General features: G+C 44.5%; 2 protein-coding genes across 5 annotated transcripts in view; both read left to right on the top strand.

The window, feature by feature from the left end:
- Window positions 1–417: 417 nt before the first annotated feature.
- LOC122612399 (regulator of G-protein signaling 17) lies at window positions 418–7,757 on the top strand. 2 transcript variants are annotated; one of them, XR_006325614.1, is made up of 8 exons: window positions 418–2,146; window positions 2,508–2,823; window positions 2,988–2,996; window positions 4,568–4,645; window positions 4,718–4,779; window positions 4,846–5,134; window positions 5,211–5,811; window positions 6,034–7,757. XR_006325614.1 is itself a non-coding variant. In XM_043785981.1 (7 exons), exons 2-7 carry the CDS (start codon window positions 2,516–2,518, stop codon window positions 5,293–5,295), a joined length of 831 nt encoding a protein of 276 aa, XP_043641916.1. In that variant the 5' UTR covers window positions 418–2,146; window positions 2,508–2,515; the 3' UTR covers window positions 5,296–7,756. The 2 variants fall into 2 exon arrangements, 1 of the variants encoding a protein (XP_043641916.1); XM_043785981.1 differs by having other exon boundaries at window positions 5,211–7,756.
- A 1,792-nt stretch (window positions 7,758–9,549) lies between these two features.
- The window catches only part of LOC122613562 (protein grainyhead), a 41,437-nt gene continuing 28,599 nt past the window's right edge, over window positions 9,550–22,387 (top strand). For 2 of the 3 annotated variants that reach the window (XM_043787785.1, XM_043787784.1), the window contains exons 1-2: window positions 9,550–10,578; window positions 15,606–17,202. In XM_043787785.1, the coding sequence (XP_043643720.1) occupies window positions 15,935–17,202 (1,268 nt within the window). In that variant the 5' untranslated portion in view covers window positions 9,550–10,578; window positions 15,606–15,934. The remainder of the gene's footprint in view (window positions 10,579–15,605; window positions 17,203–22,387) is intronic. The other variant, XM_043787786.1, reaches the window with a different exon arrangement.

Below are 22,387 nucleotides of genomic sequence, written 5' to 3'. Positions count from 1 at the left end.
TTTTGAACAATTTGAGAAATCAACGGGATCCCAAAATCAAAATGTAAGTGAAACCCTGCCGAAAGTTGTTAAATTCTAGCCCCAAAAGCTTTGGGGTAAATTCCAGTGGGGCGAAGAGTCCCGAGCTTTATTCTCTTTGTCCGACTCGCGCACATGTCTTTCCGTCCGCTCTCTCGCGTTCTCGCCGCCTGTCAGTCCCTCTCCTGTGTGTACCAGGAATTCTAACTGTATAGCAATTCCACAAAGCTTTTCCGCTCAGTCCACCTTTGGAGCCCCCTCTTGCCCTCCCCCCTCCCGGCTGTCATCCCCACATTCCACTCGCCGTTATCTTGCGCTCCTCGGGAGGAGCGCGCGCATTGGAAAATCAAAATCAAGAGCTGGCGACACGGCACTGCTTGGAAATCAGTCGCCTGCCTTTGCCCGAGCGGAGAGAATCTCGAATCGCTCGAATCGACCTGTCGAGGATTTTGGCTTCAGCTTCTGGGTGCTGCTGGTGCTGAGCAGCCAAAATCGCAGAGCGCAGAAATCGAATGGGAATTGGCTGCCATAGCTGCCATTGCGGGGGCATCGAGAACGAAGGAATATAATAAAATATGGCCGAGGGCGAGATGTGAAAATTTGAAAATGTGAAAATGCCTGTCCAGGCCATCCAGTGACCACGAAAATTGCAGTTTCCCCCAAATTCGTATTCATACACACGTACACACACACACTTACGCACATACTCGTCAACGAAAAAAATCGTAAAGAAATTCAGAAAGAAAAACCAAAAAAAAAAAAACCAAACCAAGCACAAGCAAAACAATTTCGGGGCAAAAAAGAAAAATATATACAAATATACACATTTCGATTCCGATTCTAGTGGCAAAAATTCGTATGTACTCGTCGCTGCTCCTCAAAACACATACATACATACAAACGCGACCCCCTTTTCCCGCCCACCCAATCGCCCAAAAATCCTCAAAGAAAATACAAACGTGTGTGTGGTGTTTGAGTGAAAATCCGAACGGAAGCGCTGGCTAAACAGCAAGTAAATAATACAAAATATAATAATAGTACATACATAGATAGCCAGGCTAAAGGCAATGGTCAACAAAGAAAGCCAAGCAGCTGATTTGTGATAAGTGCAACGACCAAAAATCGCAGGCGCTTCGAGTTACAAACAAGTGCAATTAGCTGCCGATGCCTACATGTTGCAGCTGTTGCAGCAACATCAGCACAAGTGGAGAAAATCACGCATACGCCCCATGCGCCCCATTCGCCCAATGGGCCAAACAATGCGCTCCACTTAGCCAAGTTGCGTGTCAATGTGGTGGTACTCCAGCCCATCCACCCCCTTCTCGCCACACACGCACACACGCACGCACACATCGGCACATACACATGTACATATATACAATGGCAGTGTAATGACTAGCACAAGAAATAAATAAAAGGCCAGAACAACAACTACGGTGGCAGCTCCAGCTGCTCATAAATTTCGTAACGCTTGTGAAATGTGCCCCTTGGTGCACGGGGCCATTGAATCGCTAGATTTTCGCCCGTAAATCCGGAGCGGAATATGTAAATGCCACCCGCGCACCATCAACTCTTCAAAAAATAAAAAACGCTAGCAAAAAGAACAGGAACCAAACCCACGCGAATGTTGAAATCAGGACTCTATGAAAAGGACAACAACTACTCAAAAAGGTTATCGGTAAAATCTTGAAGAATTTCTGGAATTTTTTCGGCTTGTAAAATCGCCCAAGGAAAAGCTAAGGAAGCAAAAAAAAACATAAAACAAAACGAAAACTAAAACTAAAATCAAGAGCAGCTGCTGTGGGGAGAGCGAGAAAGAGAGCACAGAGCGCCGCAGAGATAGAGAGAGAGAGAGTGTGGTAAATTTCGATAAAAAATTATTAGCAAAAACATAAATACGTAACGGCCTCCGCGCCCCCCACCCCGCACAGCAAAAGGAGCCAGAGAAAGAGAAGCCGAGGCAAAGAAAAGAGCACCGCAGCGAGCGGGTGAGTGGGTAGGTCAGTGGCAGTGGGCGGTCCGCCAGCTGGGGCAGCACCACCTCACCACCCAACACCCAGCGCCATCAGCACCTCCACCTCCATCTCCATCAGCACCGCCAGCGTCAACCTCAACTTTCAAAGGGCAGGTAAGTGCACACGGAAAAACGGAAACGCGGCGAATCGGTAGCAGTTTGGCATTTAGACCCACTCCTTCCATTTTCACTTTTCAAAAAACTGAAGTAAAGTAAATAAGAGTATTTAAATAATATATTTAAACTGTGAAACCAATTAAAGAGTTTAAGTATCTTTCAAATGGCAAACACTCATCAGCTCACCAAGACAATTTAATAGTAAACGCAGTTCTGGTCACCATGGTTAACCATTATCGTTTGATGACTAATGGTGCTATTTCTTGCAGTGTGACTGCGATTCGCCCAACTGTCAGCACCTTGCCCCCCTCTCCGTGGTGCATGTTCATTAACGTTTCAATTTGTTCCTTTATTGCAGGTAGCGGCATGTCCTGCACCGTTTCGGAGCTGCCCAGTGGCTGTCGATTGCGCGGCATGACTGCATCCTCACAGCAAAGTGCCGCCAACAATAGTGGCAACAATGGGAACGGCAACGGGAACGGAGGCGGCGGGGGCGTGGGCGTCGGCGGAGGTGGCGGCAGCCTGGGCGGAGTATCGCCCACCGTGGGCGGCAGCGTGGGTATCCTCGGCTCCACGTCCAACGTGCTGCAGGACTCGAATGCGACCACGTTGCAGCGTCCGCAGTCGCAGAAGCCGTGCTGCTTCTGCTGGTGCTGCTGCTGCTCCTGCTCCTGGTGAGTATGGCCCACCGCCGAGTGGCCTATTTGTGCACCGCTCGAATCCTCTGACACGAAATCAATTTCTTTCTCGTTACCGCGCTGCCTTGACTCAACGTTCGGCCATTATAACAACTACCTATGCCAATACCCATCCAATACCAACCGCATCGTGACAACAGGGCCAAATGGTAAGCACCTCCTTGAACACTCATGCATTCGTACACCGTGAGAAATGACCAAGTGGTTTGTGGGGCTGTAAGGGTTGGGTTTTACATTGTGGTGGCATTTAATGACATTACCAAGTTAGCTTTATTTAGAGATTTAGCATTCTAGTCATTATCATAATCATATCATATCATAGTATATAATAATACATATGTAAGAGAATGTTTATTCCAGTTATTTACTATAAACTACACCATAAACTATGGTGTTTTTAGTTTCTAAACTGTTTTTATTTTAAATTGACAAAACAAGTTTATAATTTTATAAATCCATTTAATTTAAAAGCATGTCTTTTTGCACCTCTTTCGAAAAAGAGACAAAACAAACTATCAATAGAAGTCCTTGTTTCTCGCAGTGCAGTCATGGATATGGCCACGGTTACAGCTATGGTTATTGCTTTGGCTTTAACTATTGCTTGGCTGTGGCTTTGGCTTCGGCTTCGGCTATGGCTGTGCCCACTGACATGGATATGGATATGGACATGGATAGGGAAGTTGAAATGGAAATGGAGGTGGCCACGGACAAGGTGGCCTTCTCCTGGCAGCTGGCAACGCTGCTCGACTCTCGAAAGCTCTTTCCCTCTCCGCCGCTCCGCCTGTCGAACTTTCTCCAATTTCTCTCTTACGAGACGCTCTTTGGCGCGGGTGGCGCGCTCTCAGTTGCTCCCGCATTCATTCACAATTCCGGGAGCAAGGCGACGGGCAGCGAAAAGCTCTCTGGAGGGCACTTTTCAAATCAAATATAAATAAGTATGTGGCGGGCTCCTCCGCGGACTCCTCCAAGTGTTGCATGTTTTCGTGAATGAAATCGAAAGTCTTTTTAGCGACCCGCCGCCAACGCGCAACCCTCTCCGCACCTTTGTGTGCCCAACTGGGGGTCGGGGGGGTGGTGTATATCGCACTCCAAAAACCCTAGTTCAGAGCACCCGGTCGTCGCCCCAAACCCCTGGCCACATATAATTTGATTCATACTCGTATATAGTAGGGGTGTATATGTATGTATGTATGTACGTACGCCTGTGTGACTTTGATTAGGTATTGGGCCAGCAGCGAGTCGCTCTGATAACTGTCGTCCAGATAAGAGAGCTTTATGTCAAGTTCGAGTACTCCGGTGCCCTGTCTCCGGGCTTCGAAACCCAAAACCGATATGCCATTAGCCTATCTACAGTGTTTATTCGCGGCACTATATCTTTATATCGCACTCAGATATTTGGCCTCATCGAAGAGTTACCTTTAAACTCTTCCACTTATCATATAGTATTGCTTAATTTTAGTTTCTATGCCTCAGCGCAACTGGTTTATGAAATGATAATCAGCTACTGCTGCCGCTATCTAAAAGTTTCTCTTATCGAGCGACTACTGTACTGGCATATTTATGCTATTTTGTGCCAGTTAAAAATGAGTCAGGCTGAGCGCCAATTCAGCGATGAATAAAATTGTAGTATACTTTAAAGGGTGATTGATGAGTAGTAAAATTAAAATAATCGACTTTTAACAAGCGTCCTTCGAATTTTTCTCTTTCGTCATCTTTACAGTCTGGCCATCAAGAATGCCGATGAAAATGCCCCCACGAAGCGAGATCTGGTAAATGCCGAATTCTTGGATGGCGAACAGTGAGTTTGAGCACCAATAAACTTGCTAAACATAAACGATGAAAAAACAAATTTTTTATTTGCACTAAACAGACCCACACTGGAGGAAATCCGCAGCTGGGGCAAAAGCTTCGACAAGCTAATGAAGAGCACAGGTAAGCCAGTGAACATTAGTACATTAGCTCGATCCAATACTAATTGCATGGCGAATGTTTTCCCAGCTGGTCGAAAGGTGTTCCAGAACTTCCTGCGCAGCGAATTCAGTGAGGAGAACATCCTGTTCTGGCTGGCCTGCGAGGACCTCAAGAAGGAGAACAGCCCAGAGCTGGTGGAGGAGAAGGCGCGCCTCATCTACGAGGACTACATCTCGATCCTGTCGCCCAGGGAGGTGTCGCTGGACTCCAGGGTCCGCGAGATCGTCAACCGGAACATGATCGAGCCCACGACGCACACCTTCGACGAAGCTCAAATCCAGATCTACACACTGATGCACAGAGACTCATATCCGAGGTGAGTGCTATTTGTGGAAGGATATACTGTTAAGATACAGAGCATGACTTAAACGGAGGCGTATCCTTTGTTACAGATTCCTAAACTCTCAAAAGTTCAAGACACTAGCTCAACTGCAAGACAACTCGAATGCCGGTTCCAAGGCGGATAGTCCCACTTAGAGAGGATAGCATGATCACCGATCCCGGATCGGATCGGATCGGATTTGGATCGAATTCAGTTGCGCTGTGTTGACTTTGATTTTCCGCCCCAATCGCTGCTGCAATCGACTAAGCAATATGTATCCATTAGTAGAACCATTTAACCATTTTGCGAGCAGCCCCGAAATCAGAATCCTGTTAGGGGCAGGTGAATCAGACGTCGTGCGTTCAATGTGAATCGGATTCCTTTTTCTTCCTACGTTCTAGTCGTTAGCTAACCAAAGAGTTAGGCACTACACAAAAATTGTTTTCACCAAGAAGCAGGTTCGACCACAGAAAGCATTTTCCAAAACACCCAAAAAACAACAACAAAAACATAAAAAACAAAACAACAAAAAACAACAAAAAAAACCCAAAAAAATACCCAGAAAGCTAATACGAAACGAGCGACACAAATAGCATCCATTGTAATACTAGTGATCTAAGAGACGTATTAATCAAATTGAAACCAAGATTACGGAACCCGCTAACTGATAAGTATGTTTAAACGTAATCATAAACCGCAACGTAACAGAAATACTTTTTCCAAACAAAAAACCATTACAAAAAAGAAAGAAAACCAAAAAATCTTTTTAAACGTATTACATACATAACTTTAAATACTTATATATACACAGCAGCATATATATATAAATATATATATATATAAATACGGATATATAGAGACATTTAACATGACTAGTTTTGAAATCGTTTTAGGTCATACGAGTAATGACATCGAAGCATTTTGTAAATACAACAGCAGACGGCAACCCTTTCTACTTTCTTATGAAAACCCATTGAGGATGCAGTCCTTTCTTAAGCAAATCTAACAAAGCCTCATCATGAGCCGTACTTTGAGCCAGACCACAACAGACCATACATATACCCTATAGAGTCTTATCCGAATGCAAACCGGAACAAGCGCATAACTAACGTCGTGTACCATATTATTTCGATGTCGAGCTGATTTCCAAGTCGAAAGAAGAACGTTTCGCAATATCACTGCCAACACATAAATGAAAAAATCAGAAGTTCGCAACAAAAAAATATATCCTCTTACAATGTATTATGCAAATTTGTTTTTCGTTAGAGAAGCGGAAGTTCCAAGAGTTTCCTTGCATTGCTCCCTTTCTGCATTAAAAACATACATATATTAAAAAACAGTATTATAAATAACAAAAAAAAGGTAACAAAAAAGGGAAACACAAAAGTATGGTTACATTTACATTTTAGCAAACAAGTTGTCGAATTGAAAACTAAAAACAAATATAAAATATGAAAAGAAAGAAAAACAAAAACAAGTTTATAAGGAAAAAAACACAGAACAAACAGGTGGACTTTCGGTTCGAGCCCTGGCAAAAAGTTAACAATGTACTTTCGATCTTAAGTTGGTTTCCTTTAACCTTAGGTTGTTTGTGTTCGAGGCACAATACTTTACAAGTACAATATTAATGTGTGTACCTTCGTTGCGGGGAGCAGGGAATGTACTTTCGTAGCTAGTTGGTGTGCCTAGTTTTAATGCATCTATCGATACAAAACCTCACCACCCATCACACTCCGACATGAACAGGAACAAGAACAAGAACAGCAAACACAAGTATATTAACTTTACTAGCAATTAAGCATCTTCCAGTTCCCCAAAAGCATATGTTTTCAATATGGTTCACCGTCAATCAAAGCTTATTTAATCAGGGTAAACATTCTTTTCTTATAACTAAACGGTGTCACTATTCGATGATTTGTTAATATATAGATATTTTTGGAATACCCCCGCATAAGTTCCTATATTTTTATAACAACTTAGACACGATTGAAGGTCCGATTTCCGCTTAGTCCTTAAAAACTTGACTTTTACGCGTCACTCAGGCTGCTACTTGGAATTGAGAATTCGAGAACCGCTTTTGCATTATAGCATTATAGTCGATGAGATCGGCAGATCGGCAGATCGGAGAACCAACGTCAGTTTCCATGGTTTGTTACATTAATTTTAGGCAATCAGGTTAGACACAATGATGTCCTGGCCAAAGGGACGCGCGGAGGTATGGAATGTTTGTTTGTGAATGTTTCTCTTCGGTTTCTTACTTTGCATAACGGACAGAAATAAGACTTTATGAAGAAAACAAAAAAACCAAAATATATAAGTACATTTAATGCGATTGTTGTTTGTTTTTAGTTTTTAGTTTTATACACCGCCACACTCGCACACACAAAACACACACGCCCGCACACACCGATACATGCATATACATATATATACTACTTAGCGGTATATGTACAAAAACGTAATCAAGCATTAGTGAAAAGTTTCGACCAGTTAAAAACCACAAATTAAATTTATTACCAAAAAAAATCAACTAATGTGTAAACGCAAAAACGGCAAAATCAATAAATAAAAAACGGATTAAACTAAGCCTAAATTTAGTTTTAAACATTTAACATATTGCAACAATAAACCGAAATGAAAATAAAACTCAAATTCAAACTTGAGCTGCAGGTGTTTGTAATTGGGCATCTGAAACTAAACATATTATATTTAATGTTTTCATTCTTATATTTTTGTATAATTTTTTAAGTAAAATTGTATTATACAAATACATTCTACATTACGTAGAATGTCAAGTGTATCGCTGTAAACTAGTGCTCACTGCTTTACGTTCTCAGCCGCAGCAACACGCGTGCGCAGCGCCAAAAGACAAACAACGCGAGCTGGAGAGGGTGGAGCCATGTGAGAGGTGGGGGGATCGAGGGAAAGGAAGCTGGGGGGAGTCACCCTTTACCGTGGCGGAAAGCACACAAGCCCCGTGTCCGTCAGTTCGTCCGCCGATCCACACGACACAGCGCTGATTGCCGCCGCCTGGCGAGCTGAGCTGAGGTTGTTGTAGGAGCTCGACTGAGGTTAACCGAAAGCCAGAGACGGAGCCAGGCCGAGAGAACGGTACAGAGAGCGGCGGAGGCTGTGGCGGCACGGCAGATACTTGGCGTTTTCGTTTGTGGTACATGCACAACTATTTTACGTATGCCACACGGAGAAAAAATTCCCTCACTTCCAGCAAATACTTTCGGATTGTTGTTTGAGTTTTTGGTGAATATTTACCACATGTAAAACATCATTTTGTTTCCTTATTATTTATACTACGTGTTATTATACTTATTATTTATACCATAAAGTGCTAGATTTGATCGAATCCTATTAACAATATTTTAGAATTGTTGGTTTATGAGAAATCGAATAGAATAGTTTTGGGAAAGTGCACCTTTGTAGCCAGTATTTCTTGCAGTGACTTCTCTTGGCATGCGGTGATGGTGATCTCGGTCTTTCTCTCCACCTCTCTCCCGCCGTTGTGTGTGTTTGTTTCTCTACCTGATGCCCGATTGCACTACCACTTTCACGCGGCTTACAAGCCGACTGACAACAACAAAAACAGAACAACAAGACGGCGAGTTCGAAAGCGAAGTGGAGTGAACCGAGCACCGAGCAGCGAATTCGAATTTTCGATAATGAATGCAATGCCCACAGCGCAGAAATGAACGCAGAGTCGGGACAAACGAAAAGCAGGAGCGGTTTACTCGCGCCGAGGGTGGCTCTCTCTTTCTCTTTGCATCTGGCATCTCCCTTCGTCGCAAGTGCATGCTGGAGTGGAAGGTTCGTTGCCTAAGTCTTTTGTACCTGCCTGCGTTTCGGCCTCTGCAGGTGCACCCACACACACACACACACGCACACACAGATGGAGGCACTGGGCTACCTGTGTTTCGGGCCGCACTTGTATGGGTGTTCGGGAGTGTAGAGACAACATCATCGATTCGAATGAATTTGAGTGGCGCTGCGCTGCCGGCGTCGCTGCCGCGCTCGCTCAATATCAGTTACGAAAGAGATGAAACCATAAAAAGCAATAATAATCGAGCGCTCTCTCGCCAGCGCCGTGCACACGGACAGCACCTTGCCACCAATACAGCCGCACGGCGACGTCGACAGAGGTGGCAGCAGCGCCAGCAGCGGCGGCAGCAGCACATTCAACAGTTGAACAATCTCCAATTGACTCTTTGGGCATTATAGCCAAGAGCCGAGATCCAGCGACAGCGACGACAAGTTTTCCGCGCACACGGAAAGTCAGCAAAGTTAATACACCGAAAATATATATAGTTTCAAATCCGACTAATCGCTTCCAACGGAAATTCCCAGTGAGTGCGCGTGTGTGTTGCGATATTTGCGAAAAATCCAAAAGTTTCTACGCCAAACAAACAGCAAAAAGTCGCGCTTAAACTTTTTCGAAATTAAATAAAACACACACACGAATTTCAGCCACGAAGAGGAAGAGAAGGCTGAAAAAGCGAAAAAAAACATCGTGTGTGTGTGTGTGGTAGTGTGCATGTGTGTAAGAGTATCTGTGTGTGTGTGTACGTGTACGTGTACGTGTGCATGTCTCTCGGAGAGCGTGAGCTTAAAGTGTGGCTGTGTGTGTGTGCTTGCGAGCTGGAATGAGACGCCATCAAAGCTGAGCAGCGAATAATAAAATGCAAAATAAAAATAGTGATTAATAACAGCAGCCAGAACCAGCAGCAACAACAAATGCTAGTGCGGAAAGCGCGTACAAAATAGTGAAAATACTCAAAAAACAACAACACCATCAAATTGGTTGGAAAACGCAAATGCCAGGCGAAACGCCCCCGCACCGACCCGCCCCCTCAACACTTGCGCCCTTCAGTGTTCAGCAGCAGCAACAGCAACAACAGCAGCAACAAGAGTAGCAATAGCAGCAACATGAGCAGCAGCAACATCAAATGTTAGGCCAAAATGCACAAACCGCCAGCAACAAAGGCAGCAGCAGCAATCAAACGAAACAACAACAGTTCCACATACCACAAAGAGTGGCACATTAGAAGCGGCCAAAAGCAGCCAGCCGAGAGCATTGTGTAAGCCAAAGGCCCAGAGAGCCAGGCTAAAAGCCCCCAGACGCACAACAACAACAACAGCAACAACTAAAACAGCACAAAGAGTGGCGAAAGGTGCACCCACCAGCAAAACAGCAACAACAGCAAACAGCAAACAGCAGCCACATTTCAGTTCCAGCTCCAGACTCCAGACTCCCAGGTTGCAGACTCCCCAAGCAAACAGACTCCAACCAAGTCCACGATCCAGCTCCAGTTCCACAGATCCAGCGATCCAGCGATCCACTGTTCCTGCGTGCTCGAGTGCCATAGATCCTCACCAAGTGCCAAAATCCGCATCCTGATCCCGAGAGCTCAAGGCACCCCGGCCCAAAAGTGAGTAGCACTTACGTACTTAGCCTACCAAGAAGTAATTATAAACGCATCAGGCTCCGTAGCCCTGGTCGGTCCATGGAGGGATTACACCGGCAGAAATAGCACCTATTGACCATTTGCCTTCCGGCTTATAGATCCCTTTTCTCTCGGGAGATTCCATCACAATCGCTGGTATTCCCAATAAAGAAAGCAATAAAAGCGGGTCTTTTGGGCACACTAAATGAGTTTACTACAGTGTAGTTCCCAATAAATACCTGTACAATATTTATAGTAATGATCTAGAACAGGAACTTGTTATTATCACCTTGCGATAAGAAAGAAATTTTGCATCATGTATTTCTAAAAATCACCGAAAGCTTTGCTATTTGAACTATCTACAGTAAACTAGCTTACACCTTATATATGACGGCTAGTATGGTAGGCATCCGAAAGTCAAGTTGTTTCGGTGGGGTTAATTATAACTTGGAAAAGATAGTTATTATTGAAATTGTATTTTTTAAAGTGAGTGGTGTGGTGTTGGTTATTATTATTTGAAATCAACAATTTAGTAGAAATATTATTTAAACCATTTTGCTTTCGATATGGATATCAAAACTTATTAAGCGTTTGTTTTATATTCAAATTGAACTATATTTCCTGCATTAGTTTTATTTTCATCATACAGCAAGTGATTTTAAATGATACCACATAAAGTCAAACTAAGCCCTGCTGGCCAGTGTAAGGCTTTTGAAAGCCTTCGTCCACAGTGGACACCCTGTATGTTGTGCAGACGTAGCCTAAGTCTCTTGGTCTCCAGCCTCAACTTGTGTTGTTGTTCTCATTGTTGTTGTTGTTGTCGTCATTGTTGCTGTTGCCGTTGCCGTTGTGTTGTTGCTGGTATCTTTCGCGCACACATTCCTCTTTGTTTGGTTTTATTTTGTATTTCGTATTTCGAAGTGGCCGCTGCGCAGCGCAGCAGCAGCAGCAGCAGCGGCAGGTAAGTCGCACAGGTATTGGTGTTGCTGTTGTTGTTATATTGCCGTTGTGCTGTTCCGTGCTCTGCTGTGCTGTGCTGCTGCCAACAATGCCTTGCTAGAGCGGGAGAGTTGGCCATAAAGAAGGGATCAAGACGCCTCTGTTTCGGCCTCTGCTGCTGCCGCTGCCGGTCCCAGCGTCGACGTCGACTGCGCCGCCTTCTTGTTCGAAAATCGATGATGTTGCCCAGTGTTAGTGATTACGTTTTCCCCTGGACTTTTGTGCTGCCTTTTTGCCTCTTATGTTCTCGGCTTCTTTTTATTATGATTTTTATTTTCTTTTTTTTGTTGTTTTTTTTTGATTTTTTTCCTTCTTGATGATGGTGATCAATTTGGGGCTGCGATTATGGTACAGTAAAATGAACATCTACGCAGCACTCACACCGCCAGACACACAGATACATTCAGCCGTGAGATACACACACGCACACACACGCGAACAGGCACATGTAACCCACACACAAAAAAAGGGGGAACTTCGTGAGAGAGTTATTTTATTTTCGTGTTCGTGTTAACGTTTATTGTTTTTCTTTTCTTTAGCCTTTCTTCGTTTCTTCGGGCCTTCTTGACTCCGTCTTGCAGCCGTTCCCCTTCCTCTGCCCGCTCCACACCCCTGCCCTTACCATGCACGCCTTTATTCCCCTGAACATTCCCAAATACACGGCGAGAAATACGTGAATCTCAAGTTGCAACTCTTAAATACATATTCCATATGTGATTACCTAGATAATAGTTGAACAGTTTTCAGCGTACTCACCTATTTATGGATGAATAAAATTTGTATAATAATCTAGAATCGATGGGGAATTTGTGCAGTGTACCATCTACCAACTCCCCAGTCTCAGCCTTTGGTTATTGATGCCCAACAACTCTGACCGTTGATGTCTTAGGGTTACGCTGCGCATTTCTTCTCTTGTCTCTTGTCTTTTCTCCGCTTCTCCACCTCTCCCGCCCGCCTCTCCTCACCTCATCATTCTCTTGAAGTAAGGTAGAGATACGTAAAATCCAAATTTCAAATTATGTCAAATCTTAATGGGATTTGAAATGGAATTGCTTTCGGTATTCACTGTGTATCTGGGAATCGGTGGTATATGGGGGGAAAGGTGATCGTGGTTTGGGGCATAATAAAGAACTTATGCCCATAGATCTCGTTGTAGGCGTTGTCTGTATGCAAAGGTTAGATCGAGGGCCTATTTTCACATGTGGTGACTCCAGTCGATATAATCGATGAAAATTAGTAATGATTGTTTTGGGAGAAGGTTGATTTACTCATACCGTGAGCATACCTGCATAGACCCCAGGAAGCCAACGTAGGTAGATCTGTGTAGTAGACTAGATTTATTTGTTTCGACACTTCCATTGCAACACAGCGCTCAAGGAAAACCGACTGTTAATTTAAATTTACCAAGGTTCTATAGTTATAAATAAGTAAATATGTAAATTGCTTTCGCCGCGAAAGATTTCCTTATGGTGATCCAGTATTGGCGCAAATCTGACTATGCTTTGTTGAAAACTTTTGCTTTTAAGCGTAAGCGTGATTTACAGTTTATAGTTAAGCCAATCAATAACAGTAATTGCTTATTAATTACCTTGTACTACACTTGTGTTCGACGACTTGTTGTGATGATGGAATAGGATTAAGTCTTACACGGTCATAAGTAATGTTAAATAATTTGCTTGTTAATACATGTGGAAGAGTGTTAGAATGGAAGTGCTTAAAAAGACAATAAAAGCGTGTCTTAAAAAATATATCTTGGTCAATGTCGTTTGCTACTTTAGTTGATATTGCTTTGCTTGCTACACCTAAAATGGCTCTAATAACATTTGTGGCGCCCCCGGGTGGACAGTTTAATTGGATTATTTTCTGTAAGAAAGTTTCTTTGCTGCCACAAATCTATTTGTGCTATTAATTTGGATTATCGTCTCCACATTGCTTCCCTTTCCTGGGCATTATCCAAACCAGCAGCTACTTTTCATGTTGCTGATTTCTTTCGCACCCACCGCATGAGTGATGGGCATGGGTCTTGCCCAGAATCCATCTATCTGCGGCTGGAGGTGCCAGCTTCATTGCCATTCTCCGATCTCCGTCCATTCAAGCGGCAAGTTGGAAAGTTTTACTCCGTCCGTGCATATGTACGTTGGAGACCCCGAGGGTCTTTGGATGGCTGGTAATAAAGCTGACCCAGTTCGATGGATGCGATGGGATCACTTGCGAGCCGGGGTGTTGATGTTGGTTTAATTGTTTCCTAATTGCCTTTCCACATCGACTTTCTTCGGGCCATCGTTTCTGATTGTCTGTGCCAAAAACTAGTCTATAAGCAGCATGACACTGACCTCACCTACTAACGGAATACCCACAGACCGGGTCCGAGGAGCCCGTCCAGATCGTCGTGAACTCGCCGGCATGGGCTGACAGACACACGAAACAAAAAACAAAAAAAAAAACGAGTTTATCCACATCCACATCCCAGCAGTGAACTCTGCGGCGGCGGCGGCACCAGTAATTTTTTGGCTTTATCATCAAACAACAATATGGGGGAGGGTTAGGGGAACTGGACGTGGAACTGAACCTGGGCCTGGACCTGAATCTGAATCTGAACCTGGACCTGAACCTGGACCGAACGTGGCTGTTGCTGTGGCTGTTTTCCGAGGCTGCTTTCTGCGGCAAGGCGTGGAACCAGAAAGTCAGCCTTCTGGATTAGGTCAAGGATTGAGACGCCGCTGCTACCGGTGTGTATGGTTTTGGTGTGTGGCGCACACACAGTGGAGAGTAGTACCTGTTCTCAACTTGTTGTCGATGATGTTGTTTTGTTTTGTTTGGTCTTGGTCTTGGTTTTGGTTTTGGTTTCGGTTCAGTTAAACTCGACTGAGTTCAGTTCAGTTTCAGTTTCGGTTTCGGTTTCAAAATCCCTCATAAACATGTTTTGCTAACTCGCAGATTCTGGACTATTAACAGCTGATGGACTGACTGGTTTTTTGAGCCGTGCAGCGTTATAGTGTACACTCTGTGTTTAATTTCACACAAAGCCCCGTTGTAAACAAAACACAAATATGGCTGAGAAGTTGGCTGCTCGGCTGGCGTCGACAGCGCGACGTTGGCAGCGACGCTTCTTCCACCTGTTTGGCTGTTTTGTTGTTTTGTTGTTTGGCTGCTCTGTTGTTTTGTTGTGTTTCGCTGTGTTGTTGTTTCTGCCTGATGTGATGAACCGCACTGAGTTATGCAGTTACACGTTTGACATTTGCGAAGGAGTCAAACTAGTTCGACGGCCACGTGTGTGCAAGCCAACTGGGCTTATTTATTTTTGTTTTTTGTTTTTTTCTTCCGTTTTCCGATTTTTTGTGTTTGCCCCTTTTTGTTTGTTTGTTTGTTTGTTGGCTGGCTGACTGGTCGTCCGTCTGTTTTGTGTGCTTGCAAATCGCTCGTCGTTTGAACCCGTTCCGCTCGCTCTTCCGCTTATGTGTGCCTTCTCTTTCCTTTTTTTTGTTTTTTTTTTTTGCCTCATTTTCAATGGGGGGTGTGTGACTGCATCGCCGGAGGGGCGGGGAGGTGTGGGGGGAGGAGAGGGGCGCCAAGCAGACTGCCGCCAGACACTGCCACTTTTATTGTTGCTTCCGCGGCCTAATCGTTAATTGAGTGTGGTGGCGACAGCGGGGGCGGGGGGGTTGCTGCAGGGCTGTTGTTGCCAAATGGGAAACACCTTATACTCGTAGCATATCGTCTATGACTCACAGTGTAGCAGTGATGTGTAAGACAAGCCTGTACATTTTTAACTATAAAATTAAAATCGTTTTTTCAGCTTGTTAGTTAGACAATAAAAGAAGCATGTTTTTAAGACTTGAAAAAAGATAGAAAAAATTTAAGTTTTGATATAAAAGGAAACTCAAATGATAGCCTTCATATACCTTCACCAAAGACACTTGCTTGCTTTCCACTTTACAATAGAAACTAGACTAAATCCGTATCCTTCTCAACTTTTAAACTAATAGTAACCTTTGTTGTTTTCCCCATTGCAGCTGAGCTGAGAACGAAGCGAAGGAAGTTCCTTAGTGCCATAGAAAGCAGTGAATGAAACAACGACTAAGACGAAGATCGACCATCGACCATCGAGCTTCGACCATCCGGAAGCGGAGCTAAATTCGAACGAAAGAAACCACAAAGTGCCTTCCATCAATCCGTTGATAAGTGATATTTATTATGTTTATACTTGCCAGCAGCCGAGGCAGCAACAGCAATAGCAACAACCACAGGGGATCACGGCATCGATGATCAGACCACGACCAAGTCCTAGTGCAATCCGGAATCCAGTTCAAATTAGTTCAGTAAGCCGTAACTAGCACGTATAATGTCCACATCCACCGCCACAACGAGCGTTATCACGTCCAACGAGCTCTCGCTGTCCGGCCACGCCCACGGTCACGCCCACGGTCACGGGCACGCCCACCAGCTGCACCAGCACACCCACAGCCGCCTAGGAGTTGGCGTCGGTGTCGGCATCCTCAGCGACGCATCCCTATCGCCCATCCAGCAAGGCAGTGGCGGCGGCAGCGGCGGAGGAGGAGGCAACACAAACAGTTCACCACTGGCGCCCAACGGAGTGCCACTGCTCACGACAATGCACCGATCACCGGACTCACCGCAGCCGGAATTGGCCACCATGACGAACGTCAACGTGCTGGATCTGCACACGGATAACTCCAAGCTGTACGACAAGGAGGCTGTCTTCATCTACGAAACGCCCAAGGTGGTGATGCCCGCGGACGGCGGCGGTGGCAATAATTCCGATGAAGGTCATGCCATCGATGCGCGGATTGCGGCCCAAATGGGCAACCAAGCCCAACAGCAGCAGCAGCAGCAGCAGCAACAGCAGACGGAGCACCAGCCGCTGGCCAAGATCGAGTTCGATGAGAACCAGATAATCCGGGTCGTGGGACCAAACGGCGAGCAGCAGCAAATCATCTCGCGAGAGATCATCAACGGGGAGCATCACATCCTGTCGCGCAACGAGGCTGGTGAGCACATTCTCACCCGGATCGTCAGTGATCCGTCCAAGCTGATGCCCAACGACAATGCGGTGGCCACGGCCATGTACAACCAGGCCCAGAAGATGAACAATGACCACGGACAGGCGGTGTACCAGACATCCCCATTGCCGCTGGACGCCTCCGTTTTGCATTACAGTGGCGGCAATGACTCGAATGTGATTAAAACCGAGGCCGACATCTACGAGGATCATAAGAAGCATGCGGCTGCAGCAGCAGCTGCTGCCGGCGGTGGATCCATCATCTACACCACCTCCGATCCGAACGGAGTGAATGTGAAACAACTGCCCCATTTGACGGTGCCACAGAAACTGGATCCCGACCTCTATCAAGCCGATAAGCACATCGATTTGATCTACAACGATGGCAGCAAGACGGTGATCTACTCCACCACGGATCAGAAGGGACTGGAGATATACTCGGGCGGCGACATCGGCAGTCTGGTGTCCGACGGCCAAGTGGTGGTCCAGGCGGGACTGCCGTATGCCACCACCACCGGAGCCGGCGGCCAGCCCGTCTACATTGTGGCCGACGGTGCCTTGCCAGCGGGAGTCGAGGAGCATCTGCAGAGGTGAGTAATTGCCCACAAGGGGCGTTTAGCTTAATGAGGGGTAGCTGTGGGCAAGGGTTGGTCCACTGCCAAGTGGTTTGTTATTGTGCTCGAGTGCCGGAGAGCTGTGACCCTTAATTAGTGGCTCAATCGGAGCTTGAAAGGTTGCAAGGGTCCGAAGTTTGGATACAAAGAATCCTTTTTTGCAGCGTTTGAGTTTGTTGTTTGAAGTATTGGAAAATCCACATTTGCATATCGTTAATAATGTTCTGCGTATCTGTTTAAAACTCTCAACCTAATATAGTTAGGATACTTATAAATAGTTACTTGATTATTCATTCAGTCGTCTGACCATTTTATAGCACCATTTCACAAGAGAACGTAACATACAAAATTGGTTATAGGTGTCTGGAAAATATTTTCCAAGATCGTATATCTAATGCCTGGTCTATGTTCCGGTTAATATCCTTAACCCACGGTCCAGCCCACTCAACTATTCATTGAGCGCTGTTCTATCGGCAACATAAATCTCGACTAATTGCCTTCGTCATGGCGGTCAGTTGCAGCTGAAGTTTGAGTTGCTGCGGCTGCTGCTGTTGCCGCGGTTGGTTACCACATCAACATCTTAATTGGGGACAGCAGAGTTTTAGTTTGGATTCGGTTAGAGTTCCCCTCTGCAGTCGTGGTCCTTTCAAATCAATGTTTGTCATTTGCATTTCTCATGCATTTGAATTAACCGCTCTTGCCGCGCGCATTTTACTGTTAATTATTGCGATAGGCCAACTGGCAACGGCTGCAACATTGCTGCCGCAACAGCAACATCACTGTCGCACCAGCAGCAGCAGCAGCAGCAGCAACGCCAGCGCATTCTGGCTATACCCCATCCACTGGCCAAACATTGAGTTCAGGCTGGTGTCCTCATCCATGCCCATTCCCCAATCCCCAAGCTCCCAACTCCATGCTCCACGCTGCATGCACCATCCTCCATTCCCCCAGTGGAATGACAGCTTCCGTTGTAACTGTTTCTTCCATACGTTATTGCTGCCCCTGCAACAGCAACAACAGCAACTTTGGCATTCTGGCGTGCATCGAATGTGCAAGTAGGCGAGCTAATAACACCCAGATCCAGCACCATGCTCCACGGAAACCACCATCTCCCCATCGCCATTGCCATCGCCAAACCCAGCCGCATCCTTCTCCTCCTCCAACTCATCCGGCAGCGATCCGCTTGGCAATTCATTTTAGAGCAGTCGACGTCGAGCGGTGGTATGCGCGGGTAATAAAAATTTGAATATAAATTAATCTAATAGAGAACCGTTAGCGAGGTGAGATGCAAGCGCAGCCTCCTTGAGCAAGGTGCCGCCTCGCAGCTTGGCAACTAAGTCATCGTCATCTGCATGGATCGCCGGATCGTTGGCCACTCGGACATCTGCAACGCCATCGCCATCGCATCTGCATCTGCAGCCGCATCGGGCTACTCCTCCTCAGCCTCCGCATAGATTCTTACACAGCGAGAAAAGTGGCTCTCAAATAGCGACATATGATGCAATCGATAGTTCGAAGTTTAAAATAACTATTTTAGAATCAAGTTATTTATTATCTACAGGACATAAAGAACAAATGAGTCCTTGGTTATACAACATTTTTGCAACGAATTTTGTTTCGGAATGTTGCCATTGCAGTGCATAGTTCTAATGCCAATGTCCCATCCTGTTATAGCGGAGGATGTTGCAGCAGCAGCGGCAGCGGCGGTCGCAGCAGCTGAGGCAGCAGCAGCATCTGCAACAGCAACATCAACGGACACAGCAGCAGCAGCAGCAACATGGCTGGTTCGTTTGGCCGGCGTGCATGTTGCATGTGCGGCAAGGTCCATAAATAACGACAAAATTGCGTTTCCGCATATGGACCGAGCAAACGTCGTCTTCGATTCGGACTTTGCCTGGATTTGGCCAGGCTTTTTCTCAAACGGCGACCGAGAGACCGAAAGACCGAGAGACTGTGGCAGCAACTTGTGGCAGCGACTTTGGCATGCCGTCGAAGAAGCTGAAGCTGAACGAAGCTGGCTGGACCTTGCGTGTTGCTCTTGGCTGTGGCCTCGCACTCTCGGTCTTTTGGCCTCGCTCGCTTGATGTACAGTTTGTTTTGTTTGCTGGCCCCCATGATAAGCAGCTGAGGACATGTCCAATTCCAATTCCACAGCCACATCTCCATCCCCATCCACATCCATAGCCACGCTGAGTGTCTGCATCCCAAAAGTGTTCGCCTTGCCACGTTTTCATTAAAGTCGAATTAAAGCGGCGACAGAGACAGATCGCATTGGGGATGGCAGTCTGTACATACATATACATTATACCATTATACATATCCATATATAAGCCCCGTTGACCTTTGTTTCGAGCCATCCTTTCCATTGTGTCTGTCTGTCTGTCACCGCATAACATGTCCCTTGCAGCGTCTTAATTTACACTGAGCTACAAAGATTTTTGTTGCACCAGGACATAAGGATATAACCGAAGACTTAAGCTGCTAGGCTTAAGTTAGTTAGTGTAATCAAAAGTTTTGAATGCAAAGATAGATCAAATACATTTTATAATTACACTAATCAACAGGGATCGCGAAACTGAAGCTTAAAGCTCCATTGAGCAAATTCAACAGCAAAAGCTCCACAAATTGCATTTGCAAATTGCAGCCTCGGGTGGCAGCAGAGTGGCTTATAAAGTTTTTACAACCGAATTAGCCATATTACTCGGTTGGGCAGAGTGCAAAGCAATGTATGATGTACAATATACAATATACAATATACGATTTTATTATTCTCGCCATTTGGCAATAAAATTGTTTTATTGTTTATGCATTTTGCATTATTTAACTGCACGAAGACTTATGCAACCGCGCCCAAAGCGGCATAAATACGTATAATTTCTTTAATTGCCAACTCAAGTGTTTTCTTCAATGCAAAGCACAATTCCAGAAAACACTAATAGACGTCAGAAATTGCATAAAAGTTTAATTGTCTTTAAAATTTGAGTACAGTTTGGCTTCATTTATGGGCAGCTTAAAAAACGGCATTTTCATTTCTTTGTATATTTACTTAAAGCCGCATTACCATTAAGTATTGTTATTAATAAAATGTCGAACAACAGCAGATGTCTGAGCCATAAAATATCTCGAAATTGATAAGACGCCATTTGCATTTGCATTTCCTTTCTCATACAAATTACCCTTTGACATTTAATAAAGTTATAAAAATAGAATCTCCTACGTAAATTGGAAATCAAATTTGTATTCAAGCGATGCTTATGGTTCAATAATATTTGATGGCCGTGAAATAAATTAATAATAATTAATGACGAAATCGTTTCGTTCCGTTCCGTATTTAAACTTTGACATTTGCATACCATCAAAAGTTCCCCTAACCCATTTATGTAGATCTTTTGCAAATTGAACTAATGCTAACTAATTCGCATTATCTTAAAGCTCATTTCGCGCCTCTGTTTTGTAGCTCAGTGTAGGGACTTTTTCCTCATTGAAATGCGGAAACCCCACAAATTGTGCGAAATGAATGCAGTTTGTGAAATTTCCATACACAAGGATAACCTTCGGGTTTTAGCCTTCTGATCGCCGTGTTCGCGGTCAATGCGCATGTCACACGCACTCACACACTCACACTCCCGTCTGGATACACATAGATACATACATGCATATATGCATACCCACACCCTGTGTATATATCTTATATAGCTCTGCTTACTTTCACTTTACCCGATCATATTAAGTTTCTGAGCTGTAAAACATATTTTAGCTCGTTTTTTTTTCTCGATTTTTTCCCCTCTCAATTCAACAGTTTTTTCGCTACTCCTTTGGTTTTTTTTTTATTTAAGTTTTCATTTTATTTGCCGTACAGTGCGTTTCGGCGGCATAGCGACACTTTTAGTGTCTCTTATCTTGGAGATAGAACGCGACTGTCACCGACGCTCAATTCACGTGCCCCCCTCGCCAAATCTCTCCTGCTCCCCATGCTAACCCCTTGATTGACAATATTTCAATATTTTTACTGTTGTCGCCATTTCACAGCATCTGAAATCGAGGGGGTTTTGAAGAGGAGGGGAGTGGGGGGTGAGAAGGAGGGGCGGCGACACAAGCCCCAAGTCACTGTCACGCATGCGCTTGCAAATGGAGCACTTAAATACCCTATCTGATACCCAGGATATATTCATTAAGTCGAAAGTCTCATCATTCGTAAATTCCACATTTTTAACACCGCATTTTGTTATTGTTCTGATAAATTATGTGTAATTTAAAAAAAATGCATATAAGAAATTTATATTGATCTATTTACTAATTTATTTAACAAATTTAATGGCAAATCAACTATTAAATCTTAATCTTTCCCATCTAATGTACATATGTGGCTTATGAAGCTATGAACTTCCAAAGCAGTGTTGTATAATATTACAAATATTAAACTTAAGTCCATCAAAGAGCATTCCCAAGTCGTGGGGTCAATCAAGTTAAGTTTCACAGTTGTTGTTAGTGGCTTTTTGTTTCTTGCTTCTCATTTTATTATTATTAATATTAAAAGGTGCAACAGCGTTTGGACATTTTGATACAAAAACAAACCTGTTCACCTGCGCAGTCTACCTGCAGCACCAACAACAACAACAGCAACAACAACAGCAGCAGCAGCAGCAACAGCGACTGCAAGAGCGGGATGGCGACAGCGAGAAGGAAAGAGAGAGCCACACGATGGCGAGGGAGAGAGAGAGAGAGGTAGATGGGGACAACGTTGAGGAGACAAGAAAGAAACATGTTAACACAATTCAGCATCTCGTACGCTTTCGACTGTCGCCTGTTGTTCTTGTATTTGCTATGTTGTTGTTTCTGTTGCTGTTTGTGTTGTTGCTGCTGTTATTGTTGTTGTTCTTATTTTGTTGTCATTTTGTTGCTGTTAAATTTGTTGTTATTTTAGTCTCTCGCTCCACTCCAAAACTCTGAATTGGCGCTACAAGTTTATCGAACGCTCAAAGTGGTTTTCAGTTGATATCGAAAAGCCACAAGGTCGACAACAGCATCAAGTTTATATATATACACATATTTATATATATATATATGTATATTTGCACATACATATAGCAGAGCATATGACAATATTTGTTTATATGTACTTAATGTTGTTGTTCTTTTGAAATCAGTGAAAGAACGCGCG

Source organism: Drosophila teissieri, chromosome 2R (assembly GCF_016746235.2).
Source record: "Drosophila teissieri strain GT53w chromosome 2R, Prin_Dtei_1.1, whole genome shotgun sequence".
Lineage (NCBI taxonomy): Eukaryota > Metazoa > Arthropoda > Insecta > Diptera > Drosophilidae > Drosophila > Drosophila teissieri.
This window is presented reverse-complemented; position numbering and strand designations above follow the sequence as displayed.